The sequence below is a fragment of the Amia ocellicauda genome, chromosome 6 (genome assembly GCF_036373705.1).
Source record: "Amia ocellicauda isolate fAmiCal2 chromosome 6, fAmiCal2.hap1, whole genome shotgun sequence".
In the NCBI taxonomy this organism is placed as follows: Eukaryota; Metazoa; Chordata; class Actinopteri; order Amiiformes; family Amiidae; genus Amia; species Amia ocellicauda.
In genome coordinates, this window is record NC_089855.1 from 32,923,931 (window position 1) to 32,939,935 (window position 16,005).

Genomic DNA, 16,005 nt, shown 5'->3' on the forward strand with positions numbered 1-16,005 from the left:
AACCAGACTTATTCCAGGTCTGAAGGGAATGTCCTACTGAGAGACTGAGGGAACTGAACCTTTTCACCCTGGAACAGATGAGACTACGTGGGGACTTGATCCAAGTCTTCAAAATCATGAAAGGCATCGACCACATCAAACCAGAGGAGCTTTTCCAGATCAGCAGGGATACACGCACCCGGGGACACAAATGGATATTGGGCTTCAAGGCATTCAAAACAGAAAACAGGAAACACTTCTTTACACAGAGAGTCGTCACAATCTGGAATAAACTACCCAGCGATGTGGTAGAAGCTGAAAGTTTGGGAACATTTAAAAATAGACTGGATAGGATCCTTGGATCACTTAGATATTAATGGACACCAAACGAGCACGATGGGTCGAATGGCCTCCTCTCGTTTGTAAACTTTCCTATGTTCTTATGTAGTTATGAGTCCAGAGCCCTAATCCTAACTCCACAGTGCCGCCCCCCAAACAATACCTTATAGCAGCATTTCAATAAATTACAATGTCTATGTTCCAGTAATATTAATCATTTAGAGATAAGCAGATGCATTTTGTCACCAGGGTTGGGTGGTCCATGGAAAAGGTTGAATTAACTGATTAACTGGTCCACAGGCCTAAGGAGATTGAGAAACACTGGTCTAGTCTAATTAGCAGATATCAAGAAGGCTAGCTTTAATGGTTAAACAAATCATCTTCAAAAGCTAAGCAAAACAAACAAAAAAACAAGAATTCTGAGTGTGAGTTAGTTAGATTTGTAATTATGTTCCACTCAATTAATAAAAATGCATGGAACATCCACAACTATGCCTCATGGGTTAACAACAAACTGAGCCAGGTGTTGCTGGGCTTTTCTCAGCCGTTCCATACTACACTTCAAGGCATGCCTTTCTTGGGCGATTTCTCCATTCTCCCGTAGCAGTTGCTCCACATTGGTGTCTTGCTTTTCTCCTATCAGCTCCAGCATGGAGGTCTGTACATTGCTGATGTACTGCTGCACCATGTGGTATTGCAGTATCAGTGGAATCTGGTTTGCCAGGCGGTCAGAGGCAATCTGGAGTAACAGAAACACAGTGGTGGTTTCAGACAGTGATACCATTATGAACAACACAAAAAATAAGCAATTTATATTAAGAAACTTGCTGGCTTGTTGACATCTAGGCTAGGAATAAATGAAAACTTTGATGCTAATAGTTTACAAACAGTACAGAACAGTACAGAACAGTATTCATCTGGAAAAAGTACAATCATTCCTGGCATCGAGCTGAATTCGAGCCATGGACAGGAAATAAACTTCTCTGCCACACGTTCTATCTTCTGCAGTACAACAACAGTTTCTAAAAAAAAAACAGCAGGTGGAAGCACTATGAAGAAGCCAAATAAGAACTGGAAAACTAATTACACACCTACAATACATAAAATAATGATATGAGGCAATAAATCCCTTGTTTAAGGTTTATTTTTACCCTGTGACCGGCTCCCCCAATCACTGTGTCCGCGCAGGGTTAACCCTTGACCCCAAAATCCAATATTTCTCGCTAACTATAATCTGATCCCCAAACAATCTGCCCCACCCCTTAACACACAGAATTGACAGATAGACGCACATCGCAGTCTCCACCCACAAACACAGTACCAGATCACTACAATATGTTATGCTACATTTTGTGGGGCAGTTTTATTTCAAGTTAATATATTTTTCATATATTTGTCTGTTTGGGTTTTATTTTAATTTGTGTACTCAACCAGGTGTCTGGTTACCATGTATATCTCTTGCTTCTGCATACACCCTGTTATATGTATATACTAGAGTGGAAAATTAGTCGATTTGAAACTAATATTAGTGGACATTTCAATAGTTTTATTATTAATAGCAATAGAAAGAAAAATAAATGATCTACCTTAAAGTATGCATTAACGTGATGGGCCATCTCTCTTATGTCAGTGTTAGTATGAAATGGAGAAACCCCTCTCTGTTTGGTTACAGCTAATTGGTAGCTGTAAAGGCAGTCCTGGGAGTAGACCATTTTCTCCATTTTAAACTGCTGCCGTGTAATTTCCTCAGATGTCTTCTCCTCTTGTCCCCGCAGGTCTTCGATGCAGACCTCCAGAAATAAATACACATTAAAAGGTAATTATTCATCATGTGTCTTTCTATGTGATGATGACTACTGTTCTGTCATTCCAAGTAATATTAGTGCAATGCAAAAATAAATACATAAAAAATAATATTGTTTAGATGTCAAATTGTAATTTTCAGTTCAGTGAGTTTGTTGTTTCTTGACTTGAAAATATGTGGTTCTAAGGTTGTGTCAGTGTTCGGCATAACCATTTTGTGTAAACAGATCCATAGCTTGTTTTGATGAATACGTGTTTCAAAACATTATTTTCCATATCAAAACCCAAAACCCAAACCAAACCAAACCAAGCAGACCAAAACTATGGTCTTGCTGATCAGTTGTGAAACAAATAATACTGAGTGATAATATATTTCAACATATCTCTCTTGGATCCGTGCTACCATGCTGAACTGGCAAAAATAAAAGAAGGCTGTAGGAAGACATTACAACAAGGGAACTCTGAGGCAGGTGCAGATGCACAGGACCCTGCTCCATACCATCCTGCCCAAAGGAGGCATTGGCAAGTCTCCTTGGAAAAGGAAAAGCACAAAGATCCTTCTAAATCCAGAAAATGTAGTTGTTGGTATTTCTCGCCAAAAAACTTTAAATGTTTTTATTTTTCAAGTTTTATTTAAATATATGAATAAAGTGTAATTAATTTGCAATCCATATTTATTATGATTATTATGATATTAAATAAAAATATTGTCATGAATATGGATTTTTCCACCAGACAATTCCATCAAAGGATTCAGTTACTAAGTGTCCTTCACCCCATGTTGAGAACTGACAGCCATAAATACGTCAGGCTCCTTTACATGAGGAATTGCAATGTGCAGGCAGACCGTTCTCAGGCATAATGCCTAACAATGCCATCCACTAGGGACAGTCCCTTTAAAATACAAGGAAGCACACTGTTTCTAAGAATGTTTATTTAAACAGCGGCACAAATTGTCAACGTGTGTATCAATAAAAGGATGAGAGTCCCCCAAATACACAATCTTGATGAAGGATGCTTGCATTCTTATTCTGTAAACTGGTATTCTGATAGCACAGAACTACTAATGTTTTTGTTAAACTAGACTTTTTTCTTTTTTTATCTGATATTGCCAATACTGATAACAATAGGTTGCGTATGCAACCCCGGTTATCTGAAAAAGGAAGCACTGCCCAAGGGGGCGGGGTTTCAGCGCACTTCCATAGGAACCCGATCGAAACATCACTCTATCAAAGCTGCCATTGGCCCCTGTGCCACAGACCATTGAATAACACACAGCTGGCTAGTTCACTATGTAGCTACAGCTGGACATAACAGTATACACAGCGTGGCAGCAGGAACATTCATGCTGCATCCGCGCAGCACAGGAAAAACATGTTCACTGAACGGTATAAAGCACCCAGCTCCATGTGCTGTCATAACAACTAAACACATCGCGCGGTGCAGGAAGCAAATCATGCACCACCACGTGACACGGGAGCAGTTGTCACCTATTAGCACAGCTAATGCAGGACAACAGCAGGCTCTACCATGACCATCAAATCATAACATTGTGGTGTGCACGAAACCATTGATGCACTCTTCTTATAACATGGGAGCACTGGCCGCTTGCTCCACTAGCTCAGCTAGGAACAAGGCCACACCAGCTCTACAATGTTGTACAAATCAACAACAATATATATCGCGTGGCAGCAGGAACATTCATGCCACCTGCACACAGCACAGGAGCATCCAACTCAACTGAATAGTACAGAGTGGAAGAGCTCTATTGTGCTGACAATTAGGTTTCGGTCCTGTTCTCTCTCTACACTCGCTTCCTGGGCCCCCTCATTGCATCCCATGGTTTCTCCTATTACTTCTATGCTGATGATGTCTTTTCCCTCTTCTGACCCTCTCATCCCCTCTCGCATCGCTACCTGTTTGTCTGCTATTTCCGCCTGGATGCATTCGCACCACCTCAAGCTCAACCTCTCCAAATCGGATCTCCTGTTTTCCCACACTCTTCCTCACCTTCTGCTGACCTCCCCATCTCGATCCCCTTGGAATCCACCACACTCTCTCCTTCTTCTTCCACTAAAAATCTAGGAGTCACCCTCGATCCTGCGCTCTCCTACACCCAGCACATCACCACGCTGACACGCACCTGTAGATTCTTCCTGAGCAACATACGCCGGATCCGTCCCTTCCTCACCGAATACTCGACTCAGCTGCTCGTCCAGTCACTGGTCCTCTCCTGCCTGGACTACTGCAACTCCCTCCTGGCCGGCTTGCCTGTAACTACTACCCACCGCTCCAGCTCATCCAGAACTCTGCGGCTTGTCTGGTATTCTCTCTGCCCCAATTCGCACACGCTACTCCACTGCTCCGCTCCCTCCACTGTCTCCCAATACCGGCACACATTCAGTTCAAAACACTGACTCTCACCTACCGCTGTCTCGATCTTTCAGTCCATATGGTGTTTCAACTGTTAAACTCCTCAAAATGAATGAGCTATAAATATGTTCTTCTCCAACCACCAGACCCACAGTTCATATGATAGGCTATAGCTTAACGAATAATATAATACATATAGCCGACAATATGGGCTTTGTAATCAAATTAGTAATTGTGAAAGATTTATAATCATGTTGATTGGTGAAACAAGCTATTTTCTACACATAATATATTCATTATTATTATTATTTATTGTATAAGATTTGCACCTGACAAAGCTCTCGTCTGACCAGCTCAGCGAGTTTCTAACTTTGGAATTCAATCCTGATCACGTTGCAAACCCAGGTCTCGGCATCAATGACTTGTCAGCATTTTAAATACTTTCGTATGTCACCACATCGTTTCTCAGACCTGCTGCAGCGCCTACAGCGAGGCATTGTACACCAGTCACCAGAGTGCTTGGCCGCGGCTCTTAGAATCACCCTGCTCAACCAATTAGCGCTGGCCTGACGTGCAGGACACAGAGATGCAGACAAGGTTGAGATTTTGGAGGAGTGCATGTCAGCGCCTCTGCGGGCTACGCTTACCCACAAATCCCTGCTCTACGTCGCTACACAGAGACGTATACGCGACACCAGCTTCAGCTAAGCTGAGTTCAGTGGCTCAAATGGGGCTTGGGAAAGTGCGTCCAGCACTACATCAAGACACCATGTGGGCAGTGAAGGGATGTGAGGAGGCCGCAGCCGTCAAGCTCCCTTTAGAAACTGCACAGCCAAGAAATGAGGCCCAGGGGGCTCGCCATCAATCCGGACATGACAAGCGGAGATGGCCGCTAGATACACTTTGAGCATGGATGGGGACTTGCCCTGGTCCAACAGCTCTTGTAAAAACTGTAATATGACCTCATAGAGGGAGCTCTCGCCGGCTGAATAGTGGCTACTACCGCGCCTGACAGACCCCAGGCAATCAGTCATTCCCGCCACCATCGTAACGCCTCCAGCCTCCAGCATGCCGGAGTGACTGTGACTCGGTGTGAATAATCGCGGCGAGGATGCATCTGTAAAGACTCGAACCACCCCTGCAGCGTCTTCAATCGGAGGAGGCCGAGGGGGAGGGTCTGTGATGCTACCGCTAGGAGGCCCAGCAGCCTCTGGCAAGGGGACACCCTGACATGAGCTCTAAGTCAGAAGAGGGAGAGACACGCGTATATAGAGACAACCCTTTCTGCGTTATAGGCCGAAGGAGGGAACAGCAAACTCGAACGTTCTGCCCTCTTAGGCGAAGCTGAGGAACTTCCTGTGCACCTGCACAACAGGATTGTGAAAGTAAGTAACTTTCAGATCCACTGAAATGAACCAGTTGACCGGGCCTGACAGCCTGGGACATGGTTCGCAGGTTGAGCGTGCTGAAGCGCAAAACCCTGAGGTGGCGGTTCAGGCGTCTGCAATCCAAGATGGGGCGGAAACCACCACTTTCCGTGGGAACTAGGAAGTGTGAGGATGAGAATCCCCCGTGCTGCCCCAGTGGTGGCGCCTCACAAATTGCCCACTTCTCCAGGAGAGCGGCGATCTTGACGCGAAGTGCCACACACTACCACGGGTCCCTCACTCACGGCCACACCTCGCCTCAGAAGAGGGGTGGATGGGCCTGAAATTACGGGAAGTAGCCAACTGTTATAGTTTGGAGTTGCTGGGAGGTGTACAGGTGGGCCAAAGACCCAAAAAATATCACAGGGTCGAGGTTCAGGAGGGGGAGGGGGTGGAGGTCTGCCAGCCATCCTTCTGAAGCATGTCCTGCTGGACCACTGGGGATCAGGACATAAGGCCTGGCGCCCGGCTGCCGTCTGGGGCACCTGCCTGCTGGTTCAAAGATCAGCAGGGGGGCGGGATTGCTGCCTGGGACGCTGCCTGGGAGCCAATGTCGAGAGACATTGAGCTCCTGAAGGCTGCCTGCGAGGCTGGCTGCCTGCCTGCGAGGCCGAGGGTGTAACCGGGTAGACCCTGGCTCGCTGCAGGGACTGATCCCTCTCCTGGGGAGTGCGCATCATCTCTTCCATGATAGGGGCGACGCCTGTGATGCAGTGACTGGGGCAGGGGCAGGTAAAGGGCCAGCAGGCTTTCGGTGTTACGCAGGCGAGGTGCTTGGCCTCCAGCCTTGTAGGCCCTCCGGAGCAGGGTCTCCATCACGCGACATTGTCAGAACAGGCCAAGTCACGTGACTCCGCGGACAGCGGGGTTAAGGAGACCAGCGCAGCGAAGGTGGAGTTTACTCGGGGGAAGTCCACCAGGCCCGCTTCAGCCACACCCTGGGTTCTGGCATAGGCTTCCACCACCAGCAGAAGGACCGATGTGGGCTGCTGCGGTCGGTGCTCCCTCTCGAACCTGGAGCGTGGGGGGGCGGGGTCAGAGGGCCAGGGGATCTGCAAGCAGTCCACGGCCCTCCAGATCACCGCCCAAAACTCATGATCCTGACTTACAGGAACAGGGGAAGTGTTGTTGCTCAATGGAGTTGGAGGGGATGAGGCCGGTTCCCCCTCCATGAGCTCCGCCTCTGATTTCAAACCCGCGTGCGGGCTGAGTAATAGGCGGTCCTCCTCCCAGAATACCTGTCTGCTGTCCTTGTCCATAGACAGGGCAGAGAGGCTCCCCTCAGAGTCCCGTGGTACATGGGCAGGCAGTGGAGACTCGAGATGTGGGGAGGTCAGGGTCTGGGCTGCTGCTTGTGTTGCCTGTGCAGACAGGAGGGCGCAGATGTGGTCCATCCTGCTATTCAGGGCAAGGATGGCCTCATCTCTGCCTCTGTCTGTGAAGCTTGTTCTTCGTCCCCGATTGCGTGATGGGGAAGGGGCTAACGACGACACAGAAGAGGGGGAGGGAGCCCGGGGGTGTCGCTTCGCCACTTTTCCCTGTCAATCACGTGCTTGAGTGAGATCTCGCCCACGTGAGGTGCTACTCCCCAGAGTCCAGGGTCCGCGGGGGCCGAGGGTAGTACACCACCAGCTGTAGCGGGATCTAAAACCGAGGCCTACACACCGTAGCAGAACCGGTAGTCGCAGCCAAATTGCGCCCGCTGTCAATGCCCTGACAGACGGGGCATAAGACTTCCCCACTCCAGGCGGCCAAGGTGCGCTGGCCGCAAGTGGCACAGTGGCAGGGGCGAGAGGAGCTCATCACAGAGCGCCGAGCGCAACTCACGTGCACAGGGAAACGTGCAGCAGAGGCGCCAGTCAATGTTTGCACCGGGGGCACACAACAACTGAAACGCCTCTGCAACAACTGGAGCGCCTAGCGAGCCCGCCACTGTAATTGCGTCTCCACCCGGCAACGTTTATATACACGGGGGTGCTGTGACACCAACCACACACAAGCGCTTCGACACCAACCACACGCAACCTTGCTGTTGCCGGATTGAATACTGTGTATACCAAGCACCAGGTGCTGGATACAAGTGCCGCGTAGGCCCGTAGGCTTTACCACACCGTGTGTGTCGGGAATTCCCGGGGACAACAGGTGACGTGGAGTCCGGGGTCCACGGGGGCTGAGGGTAGTAGACCACCAGCCATAGCGGGATCTAAAACCGAGGACTACACACACGGACTGGGAGGGCTAGCAGATTTTACTTCTGCTGCTAGCACTCCTGCTGTGAAGGGAATAGATCCTGTGGAAGAAAAGCCAACACAGCAAGCAGTCGGAATATATATATCACTATATAAACACAACTATTATTTTTAAAAGGCTTTTCTTGTGAATGAAACTGAAGCCGAAAGTGCAGCCGGACCTCCGGTGCGTAGACGGGACAGAATCGGGATTAGCTATCAATAACAACTAAACACACACAAGACAGAGACAATGTGTAGCGAAAACAGTGGTGAACCGTTCAACAATTCACTATGAAGTGAGCCACACAGCCGAAATACGCAGTTTGAATGTTTATACAAACACAGACACAGAGAGCTTACGTTCTCGAGTCCAGTGAAATGGCAAAAGAGGACGAACCTGCGCTGACGTCACATTTTATAGAACAGGACGTGGAAGGGACCTGTTCTGAGTGACGAGTGCAGGGGCCAATGGCAGCTTTGATAGAGTGACGTTTCAATCGGGTTCCTATGGAAGTGCGCAGAAACCCCTCCCCCTTGGGCAGTGCTTCCAACTTGAAAGATAACCTCAAATTCTATGTTTCTCCTTAGAGCGGGAATTGCCAACCTGTTAACAATGTTCCTGTTAAAGAAATAGTTAAACGAATCCCAACTGCAGAAACAAAGAAATGCCATACTTTTGCAGCTCTCAAAAGATTTGGAAAAGCTTCAAAATGGTTGGTGGCAATCTTGTTGACGTCCGCACGAATGAGGTCTGAAAAAAAAGAAAAGGTACAGTATATCATTATATAGTACATATTTATATCAGTTTATTTAGTGGGTATATTAGATGTTTTATTAGCTTATTGATTAGTTATTAATATCTGACACAGACACAGACACAGACAAGTGAAGTAGAACAATCTGTTTGACAATTTCCAATGCTTGTACTTAATTTAATTATAAAAAAAACATGTTTTTCTTGTTCAGTTTTGTTTAATTACAAAAATAAATGTGTCATATATAAATGGCCCATCCTGTACAACATATCAGTTTTAGGCTGTTACAAAATGAGCATAACATGAAACAATGAGAAAGTTATGTATTGACTCTTTACAGATGCAGAGGAAAAGAAAAACACCAATTTAATTCTGATCTTTTGTTTGTTCAGAGACAGATACAATCTTTTCCCCACCTGTAATGCTTTTTAAGACCCGGACAGCGGGTTCCTCCATGTCATCAATGTGCTGCTTTACAATGACCTCGAACGTCTTGTAGTTGATGAAGCCGGGCAGCTCCTTGCCTCTGTACATCCTGCTGTATTCTTCCACCTCATCCCGCAGGTGCTCCTCCACTGCAGCCAGAACACAAGCAAGGGAAAAAAAGAGTTTGCTTGCACCCAAGCTTTTCAATTACATTCAACAACATTCAGTCTGATTTCCACCTACATCTAGTGGCCTTCCTGTCCAGTTGTTGTTTCCACTTTTGAAACTCTTTGCGTATCTTTGTGAAAAGCCGGCTCTCTTCAGCCTCAACAGGCTCTTCAGCCCGGGCTACTTCTGACAGGTTGTCATTGAACTTCCGGATTTTCTAAAATAGAATATGAAAATTTTAAAAATAATATTAAAAACATTTTTAGTATAATGAAAAATAGTGTTCAACAGTGGTGTGCCATTATAGATAATTAGGCCTGTATTCAGGGCAGTAAAAAAACAAACTTATAAATATCACTTAAAAGGAGGTAAGACTTGTCAGTGTTAATTAACTAACCTTTTAATTTTAATGCACCCACTGATTTATATAAATCTGAAATCGAGTACAATTCTGTTTATTAAGACTACATTATATTTATTTGTGGGTAGGTCATTCCACCATTTAGGGGTGAGGGTGAAAAAGGTGCGGGCTCTGGAGGAAGGGGGCAGAGGGGGGGTACAGCGAGGCTTCTGGCCTTGGAGTTAGCGAGGAGCAGTCTCGTCAAAACAACGGTGGTCAAGAACCATAGACTTGAACTGGAGGCGAGATCAAATTGAGAGCCAGTGGAAAGGGTGAAGTAGTCAAGTAGCATGAGCAAATCGAGGCAGAGAGAACACCAGTCAAACAGGTGAGATCTGGATGAACTGGATCGCACAGTTAACAGGAGGATGCAGGAGGGCCAGCTATGAGGGAGTTGCAGTATTCCAGGTCAGAGAGAACCAGGGTCTGGACGAGAAGCTGATCCAAGTACTTGGTGAGGTAGGGTCGGATTATGTGCATGTTGCTCAGGAAGTGGAGAAAGGAAAATCAGGAATTTAATATAACGTGTTGTAGTGTGTTCAGGGGTTGGGTTATAGACCATCGCTATGTGTCTGCACGTTTCATCTCTAGCCTACATGACCACTGGAAGCCCCAGGCAACTCCCCCAGCATCAGGACAATGGACAGCAGTAGGAGCTCCCAGCAGCAGCAGCACCATGGACAGCAGAGAACTGTTTACACATTTGTCTGTTTTGCTTTATGTGTGAAAGTGCTATATATCAAGGGAACCCTAAGATAAAGAAAATATTTGCAAGTATTATATGACAGTTTTGTATTTTTAATAAATTATAGAATTGTGCTTTTGAACCAGGACAACGCAGGGTCAAGTGTGACTCCAATATTCTTAGCAGAAGGAGAGGTGGAGAGTGTTGTTGATTTCAGGGGAATTAATTTAGAGAGATCAGAAAAATCATGAATAATAAATATATAATAGAAATCCATAATGTGAGTCAAAGATCTGACAAAAGATAAGATACTGTACAGTGTGAGCACTTGCATTGTAGTGCTTTAAATGTCACTCATAATTGTCTACACTGAATTTCACAGCCTAATTAATTTATTTAATTTAGAGTGTATTTTCAGGTTTGTGTGTGTTCACAGAGCTCACTTCAATCAGGTAGGTCAACTTCTCTTTATCAGATCTTGGTGCTCCTTCTCCATACTTCTTAAGTTCCCTGACGGTCATCTGAAGTTTCTTTTCAATCTGGTTTTCCAGCTGAGGGAGAGATTTCTAGAAACAAAAGCAGCCCTTATTAAAGTGGTTTGCATAGTTTGTATCTTGGTTTTCTATACTCCTACCATAATTTTAACTTTCATATAATTTCCTGTATTTTTACCAAGGTATACAACTGTGAAATCTGAATGATGAATAGTTACTCTAATTGTGAGGAATAGTGACAGCACTGAGAATGGACTGCTTAGAATACCTAATTTAATATAATAAAAATTTAAGTTAATATTCATAGCACACTATATAGGGGTGCATTCAGCCTAGTAGGTTGTCCAATTCATTTGTTTCAGAAAAGGTCCCCTGTGATCAATTTTCACAACATATGAAAAAGTATCAGTGAAGTGTTGTTTTAGGAACACATCACATTCAGATATTCAAAAAATAAATAAATGCTGATTGTCAGTGGGGTCACATTAACTGATATGAACCAGTTTAAATCCAAATCTATCATGTATAATTCCTTTTAGGTTGTGAGAAACTGTCAGTTTTGCAGCTGTACATTTTACTGCCGCTCAAAGATATTCTAGGGATGTTTTGTATAGGATAAGAGAAGCTGTAGTTTTATTTATTTATCTCAAGAACAATGTAGGCTATAGAAAAAGTGTTATTCTCTTAGTTCAATAAAGATTTAACTCATGTTATTTATCAAAACATCAAGTTTAAAAAAAATACTGAACTAACCAGTAATGCATGAATTTATATCTCTTTTGCTGGAGAAGCAAAGATTATTCCAGTATAAATTCACCTCTCAGATATCAAAAATGCTTCAGATATTGCCATATACATTTTTATGTAGCTTATTTGTATTTACTGGTTTCAAATATCCTTGGACTCTTGTCCTTATTTCTCCCTTCGGGCAAAGCCAACCTCATACTGAATTAACTACACATGAAGTCTGTCCAGTAAATTTAAAACGCTTGTGTATAGGTATACATGCATTCCCGGCCTGAAACAACTAGAAAAGGGTGTTGAGACAACACCTAGAAGACGTCTAGGATAATATACTGTAGTAATTTCCTATTTCAGCAAGTATACATTTAAAGCCTAAGGATAAACTGGGGAATAGTAGAAGGAGGAGGAGGTATGGCCTACTGCCACAGAGAAACCTTACACAAATGTGGTCAACCAGCTCCTTGGTCAGCCTTTCAGCCAGGAAGGGAACAGTGGCTTTCTTAGTATCCAAAAGTGGTCTGCAACGGAGAAAACAGAGAAAGAATGTAAAACTAATTACTGTTCAATGTTTAACTCTCTGCATAGCCTTTCTGTTGTACTTCTTGCCTTTTCCCATTTTAAAGACGTACTCCACTTAATACTGTGGTTCTTCTGCTGATGAAGGGTTCTACACTAAGACACTTCAGCCTTGACTAGGTCAAAACTTTGACCAATCTGCAAATTACAAACTTCTACCCAATTGTGTTTTTTGTCAGCAGGCCCTTTCTACTACTTTTAACTACAGTATTAGATATTATATCATTAGGGTACACATTTACAATTCATGGTTTGCAAGTTTATCAATATTGTGATTTGGTCTAGGGCCTAGACTGACAAAAAAAATATTTGTATGTTTTGCCAGTGAGAATCTGATAAATAAATTATATTTGATACCACACATTCACTATATCCTTGCCTGAAATGAAGGTGATCCTCAAAGAAAGCCTTTTCATTATTGATAGCTTCAGCCAGTGTCTGATTTGCATTGATGTCCTTCTGGCCACGGCACTTCACAATCATGTAACCCTTCTTCAGAGGGATGACTAAATTGCGCATGACATCCACAATCTTCACTTCAGTGCCCTCGTCCACCAGGTCTGGCTTTGTCAGGATCCCTTTAAAATGTTTAATTAAATACCATAATGTTACTTCTATAGAGGAATAGAAGTTCAATCGTCATGTTGAGTTATCTGACTTGACATGCACATTACACTAACATTTGAAGCCACTCTTGGAACTGTATAAAACTATATTTTGTGGAAGCCTCCCATAATTTACAAACATATCTGGCTGCTTTTTGAATATTAAAAATATATGAGATATATATTTTACTCTGTAATCCATATATTTATTTATATGTATATATTTATCTTGTAAACACATGGTAGAAATTCACTTCACTACAAATTTTGAATCTATTAAATATCTTTAAAATAAGATGTACAAAACAATAATTAAGTATATCCAATGTATTTTTAATATAAAAAAAATGGTAATTTTGCAAATATATGTTAGTTCCATATGGGCTGCTATTTTTAAAAACACTAATGCTTTATATCTGACATTTAGTACAGTAGTACAGCCATAGCTCCTTGGACATACCAGAATTTGTGCTGGGCCATTGACATATCCTTTGACTTACAGACATCACATATGATGATGTGATGAATCTGCACTTCCTCAGATACAAATACATAGGTATTTAAATATTGATTCATAATATTGTTCACCAGTATATTACACTCATCTTTACTGACATAGCATATTGGAATGCAGAGAACATAACGTAATCCAGTCTTACCCAGTGTCCTCTCTCCTGAGGGGTCAACCTCCTTGGCCATCTTCAAAGCCTCTGTGGTGGCAATGTCAACATTACATGGAACCACCACTAAACTAATGGTCTCTTGTTTATCTATATGCCTCCGGATCATTCCTTTAATCTGGAAAACCACAAATAATGCAATCATACATCGGGGTAATACTGTTGTAGGTGATACTTAGATAAATCACTACAGTTTACTAAATGTAGGTAATTATATTGTTGCTGGGAACATAATAAAGTATAATGAACCTTTTTGAAAATGCAACCCCAGAGTTAAGATAAAAAGCACATCACAATGTCTTCTAATATTACACTGAAACAGGTTTCAGAAGCTTTGGCCGAGTGTAATGTATTCAGATTTGGCTAGAACTTGCTGGGCTGAGGAAACAAATAAATCTTTGTTACCCGATTTCCAATGTCTTTGGGCTGGTTACCAACAGCTACACGGGCAATCCCTGGGAGGTCAATGAGGGTCAGATCAGGGACTTCACTTGAGATGATCTCCAGGTTGATCTTTTCATCACTGATTCCATCACCTTTGCCAGCAATGATATCTTGTGCTGAAAGAAGTTGAACGCTATATTAGTACAATGCTATTGTGCTCAAGGTCAGATCCAGAGCTGAAGCTACAAAACCCCGGAGCACTGCCAGCCAAGATGGCGGTTCTAATGCGATCAGGGTCTGACCGTACATGCTACATAAGCAAATAATTAGATAAATTATGTAATATAGACCTAATTTGGTATGAAATGTAAGTAACTGGGCACCCTTTTCATGGATAAACATGAATGGTTCAAACCATTCTCTCCCTTGAGCAAAATACAGTACTGTATAGTTAAAAAGTTTGACTGACACATCAACACATGACCTCATGTGTTGATTACTTAAAACTTATTAACTGGAGACTATAACAATGCTTTTTAGTGAGTATAAAAATCTGCATTTTTGGAGAGAGAGAAAAACAGCAGGAAAAGGAGATGAGTACACAAGGGATAGTGGTGTAACCAGGCAGGAGGAAGAATGTCTTTGTTAGGCAGAACCAGGCTGGTACCTAAAATAAATACAAATTGATGGCATTGTCGTGAATTGTCAATAGGGTTCTCTTTTTGAGGTTTGAGCCAGGACAGATGTCTTTCTGCTACTTCCATCAACTTTTAAGCATGTGCAACTCACAGCAAAGGGAAGATTCTCTACAGGAGCTCCCAGGGTAAGGACAAGTGTGGCTTATCTCTAGGTGAGAAGGACTATAACAGCACAAGTATCAGATCCCATTGGATCTTTCCACTCAGTAGCCAAGGTACTAACCTTTACGGATCTCCTCTTCCACTTGTGCTGGGCTTCCCAGATATACTTTGATATTATCTCTATAATGAAGTTTTCCCTCCCATGGCATTCCCCCCTTCACTTTCTTGAGTTTCAGTACCAAAGGACAACGGGTTACAATCCCTGAAAGGAAAAAAGCACTCAGATCAGAACTCCAATTAAAGGCTCTTTTGCAGAAAAATCCCCACTAGGACTGTGTGACGGGGTGAGTGAGCACTGGCTGTACTCCACCCTACCAGACACTAGTGGGCTGTGAGCTAACCTGTGAAACCTGTGGTGTCCTAGAGAGAACTCTAACTTCTTGCCAGTTATGAGTAATTTAATAAATTCTGTGGTTGGACACAAGTCAAAAGACACCCATGTTCCTCCTTGACTAAACAGTTGAGCTTTACATCCAGACTTGCATGTCTAAACACAAATACTCACCAGCCCCTCTGGGCAGAGCCACTCCAGACAGCGCCTCCAGCACTGAACTCTTCCCAGAGCTCTGGTCTCCAATCACAGCGATGGCAGGCAGAGCCAGATCCTTCTCCACCCCCAGGGACCGCAGAGAGTCGATGAGGTCAATGCAGGGCCGCACCTTCTCCTCATATTGCGCATTCAGAGCAGTGTTTGCCTGCTGCATGACAGGGAGCATCACTGCCAGGGGTGGATCGAGGGTGGGGGGGTTATGGTCAGGGGCTCAAGGCCCCCTAAATTTTGGGTCCCAACATTTCAAAAGTTATGCCTTTACTACGCCATTTACAGCATAGTATAGCAGTGATTAATCTCAGTTTCAGCAGCAATCGATGGCACAATGTAGCCACTTGGGGGAAATTTCTCTTGAGGAAAGATCACCTGGAATATAGAGGAAAGCTCCAAATCCCCTGAGGAAACATGAACTGGAGAAGGCGATCACTGGTTTCAATTCTGATTGAAAGTTTTTCATTCATGATATTCAATGATTGGGAAAAACATTCACACATATAAGAATGCAATGACCCATATAATAGAAGAG

At 43.8% G+C, this 16,005-nt stretch overlaps 1 protein-coding gene across 1 annotated transcript; it reads right to left on the bottom strand.

The window, feature by feature from the left end:
• Positions 1-814: 814 nt before the first annotated feature.
• Positions 815-15,645, bottom strand: LOC136751862 (interferon-induced GTP-binding protein Mx-like). The gene is made up of 12 exons (XM_066707617.1): positions 15,435-15,645; positions 14,991-15,131; positions 14,091-14,245; positions 13,665-13,803; positions 12,780-12,978; positions 12,264-12,342; positions 11,030-11,152; positions 9,577-9,718; positions 9,324-9,482; positions 8,827-8,903; positions 1,905-2,108; positions 815-1,057 (listed from the first exon to the last, which is right to left on the bottom strand). Exons 1-12 carry the CDS (start codon positions 15,643-15,645, stop codon positions 815-817), a joined length of 1,872 nt encoding a protein of 623 aa, XP_066563714.1.
• Between the last annotated feature and the right edge of the window lie 360 nt (positions 15,646-16,005).

What these genes read in the sequence shown, in the direction of transcription:
- LOC136751862 (XM_066707617.1), bottom strand. Translation starts at nt 15,645, where the DNA reads ATGCTCCCTGTCATGCAGCAGGCAAACACTGCTCTGAATGCGCAATAT. An exon ending in GAGGATCACCTTCATTTCAG is followed by an intron (nt 12,343 to 12,779) that starts GCAAGGATATAG and finishes TCTCCGTTGCAG; the next exon opens with ACCACTTTTGGATACTAAGA. An exon ending in GGACAGGAAGGCCACTAGAT is followed by an intron (nt 9,483 to 9,576) that starts GTAGGTGGAAAT and finishes TTCTGGCTGCAG; the next exon opens with TGGAGGAGCACCTGCGGGAT.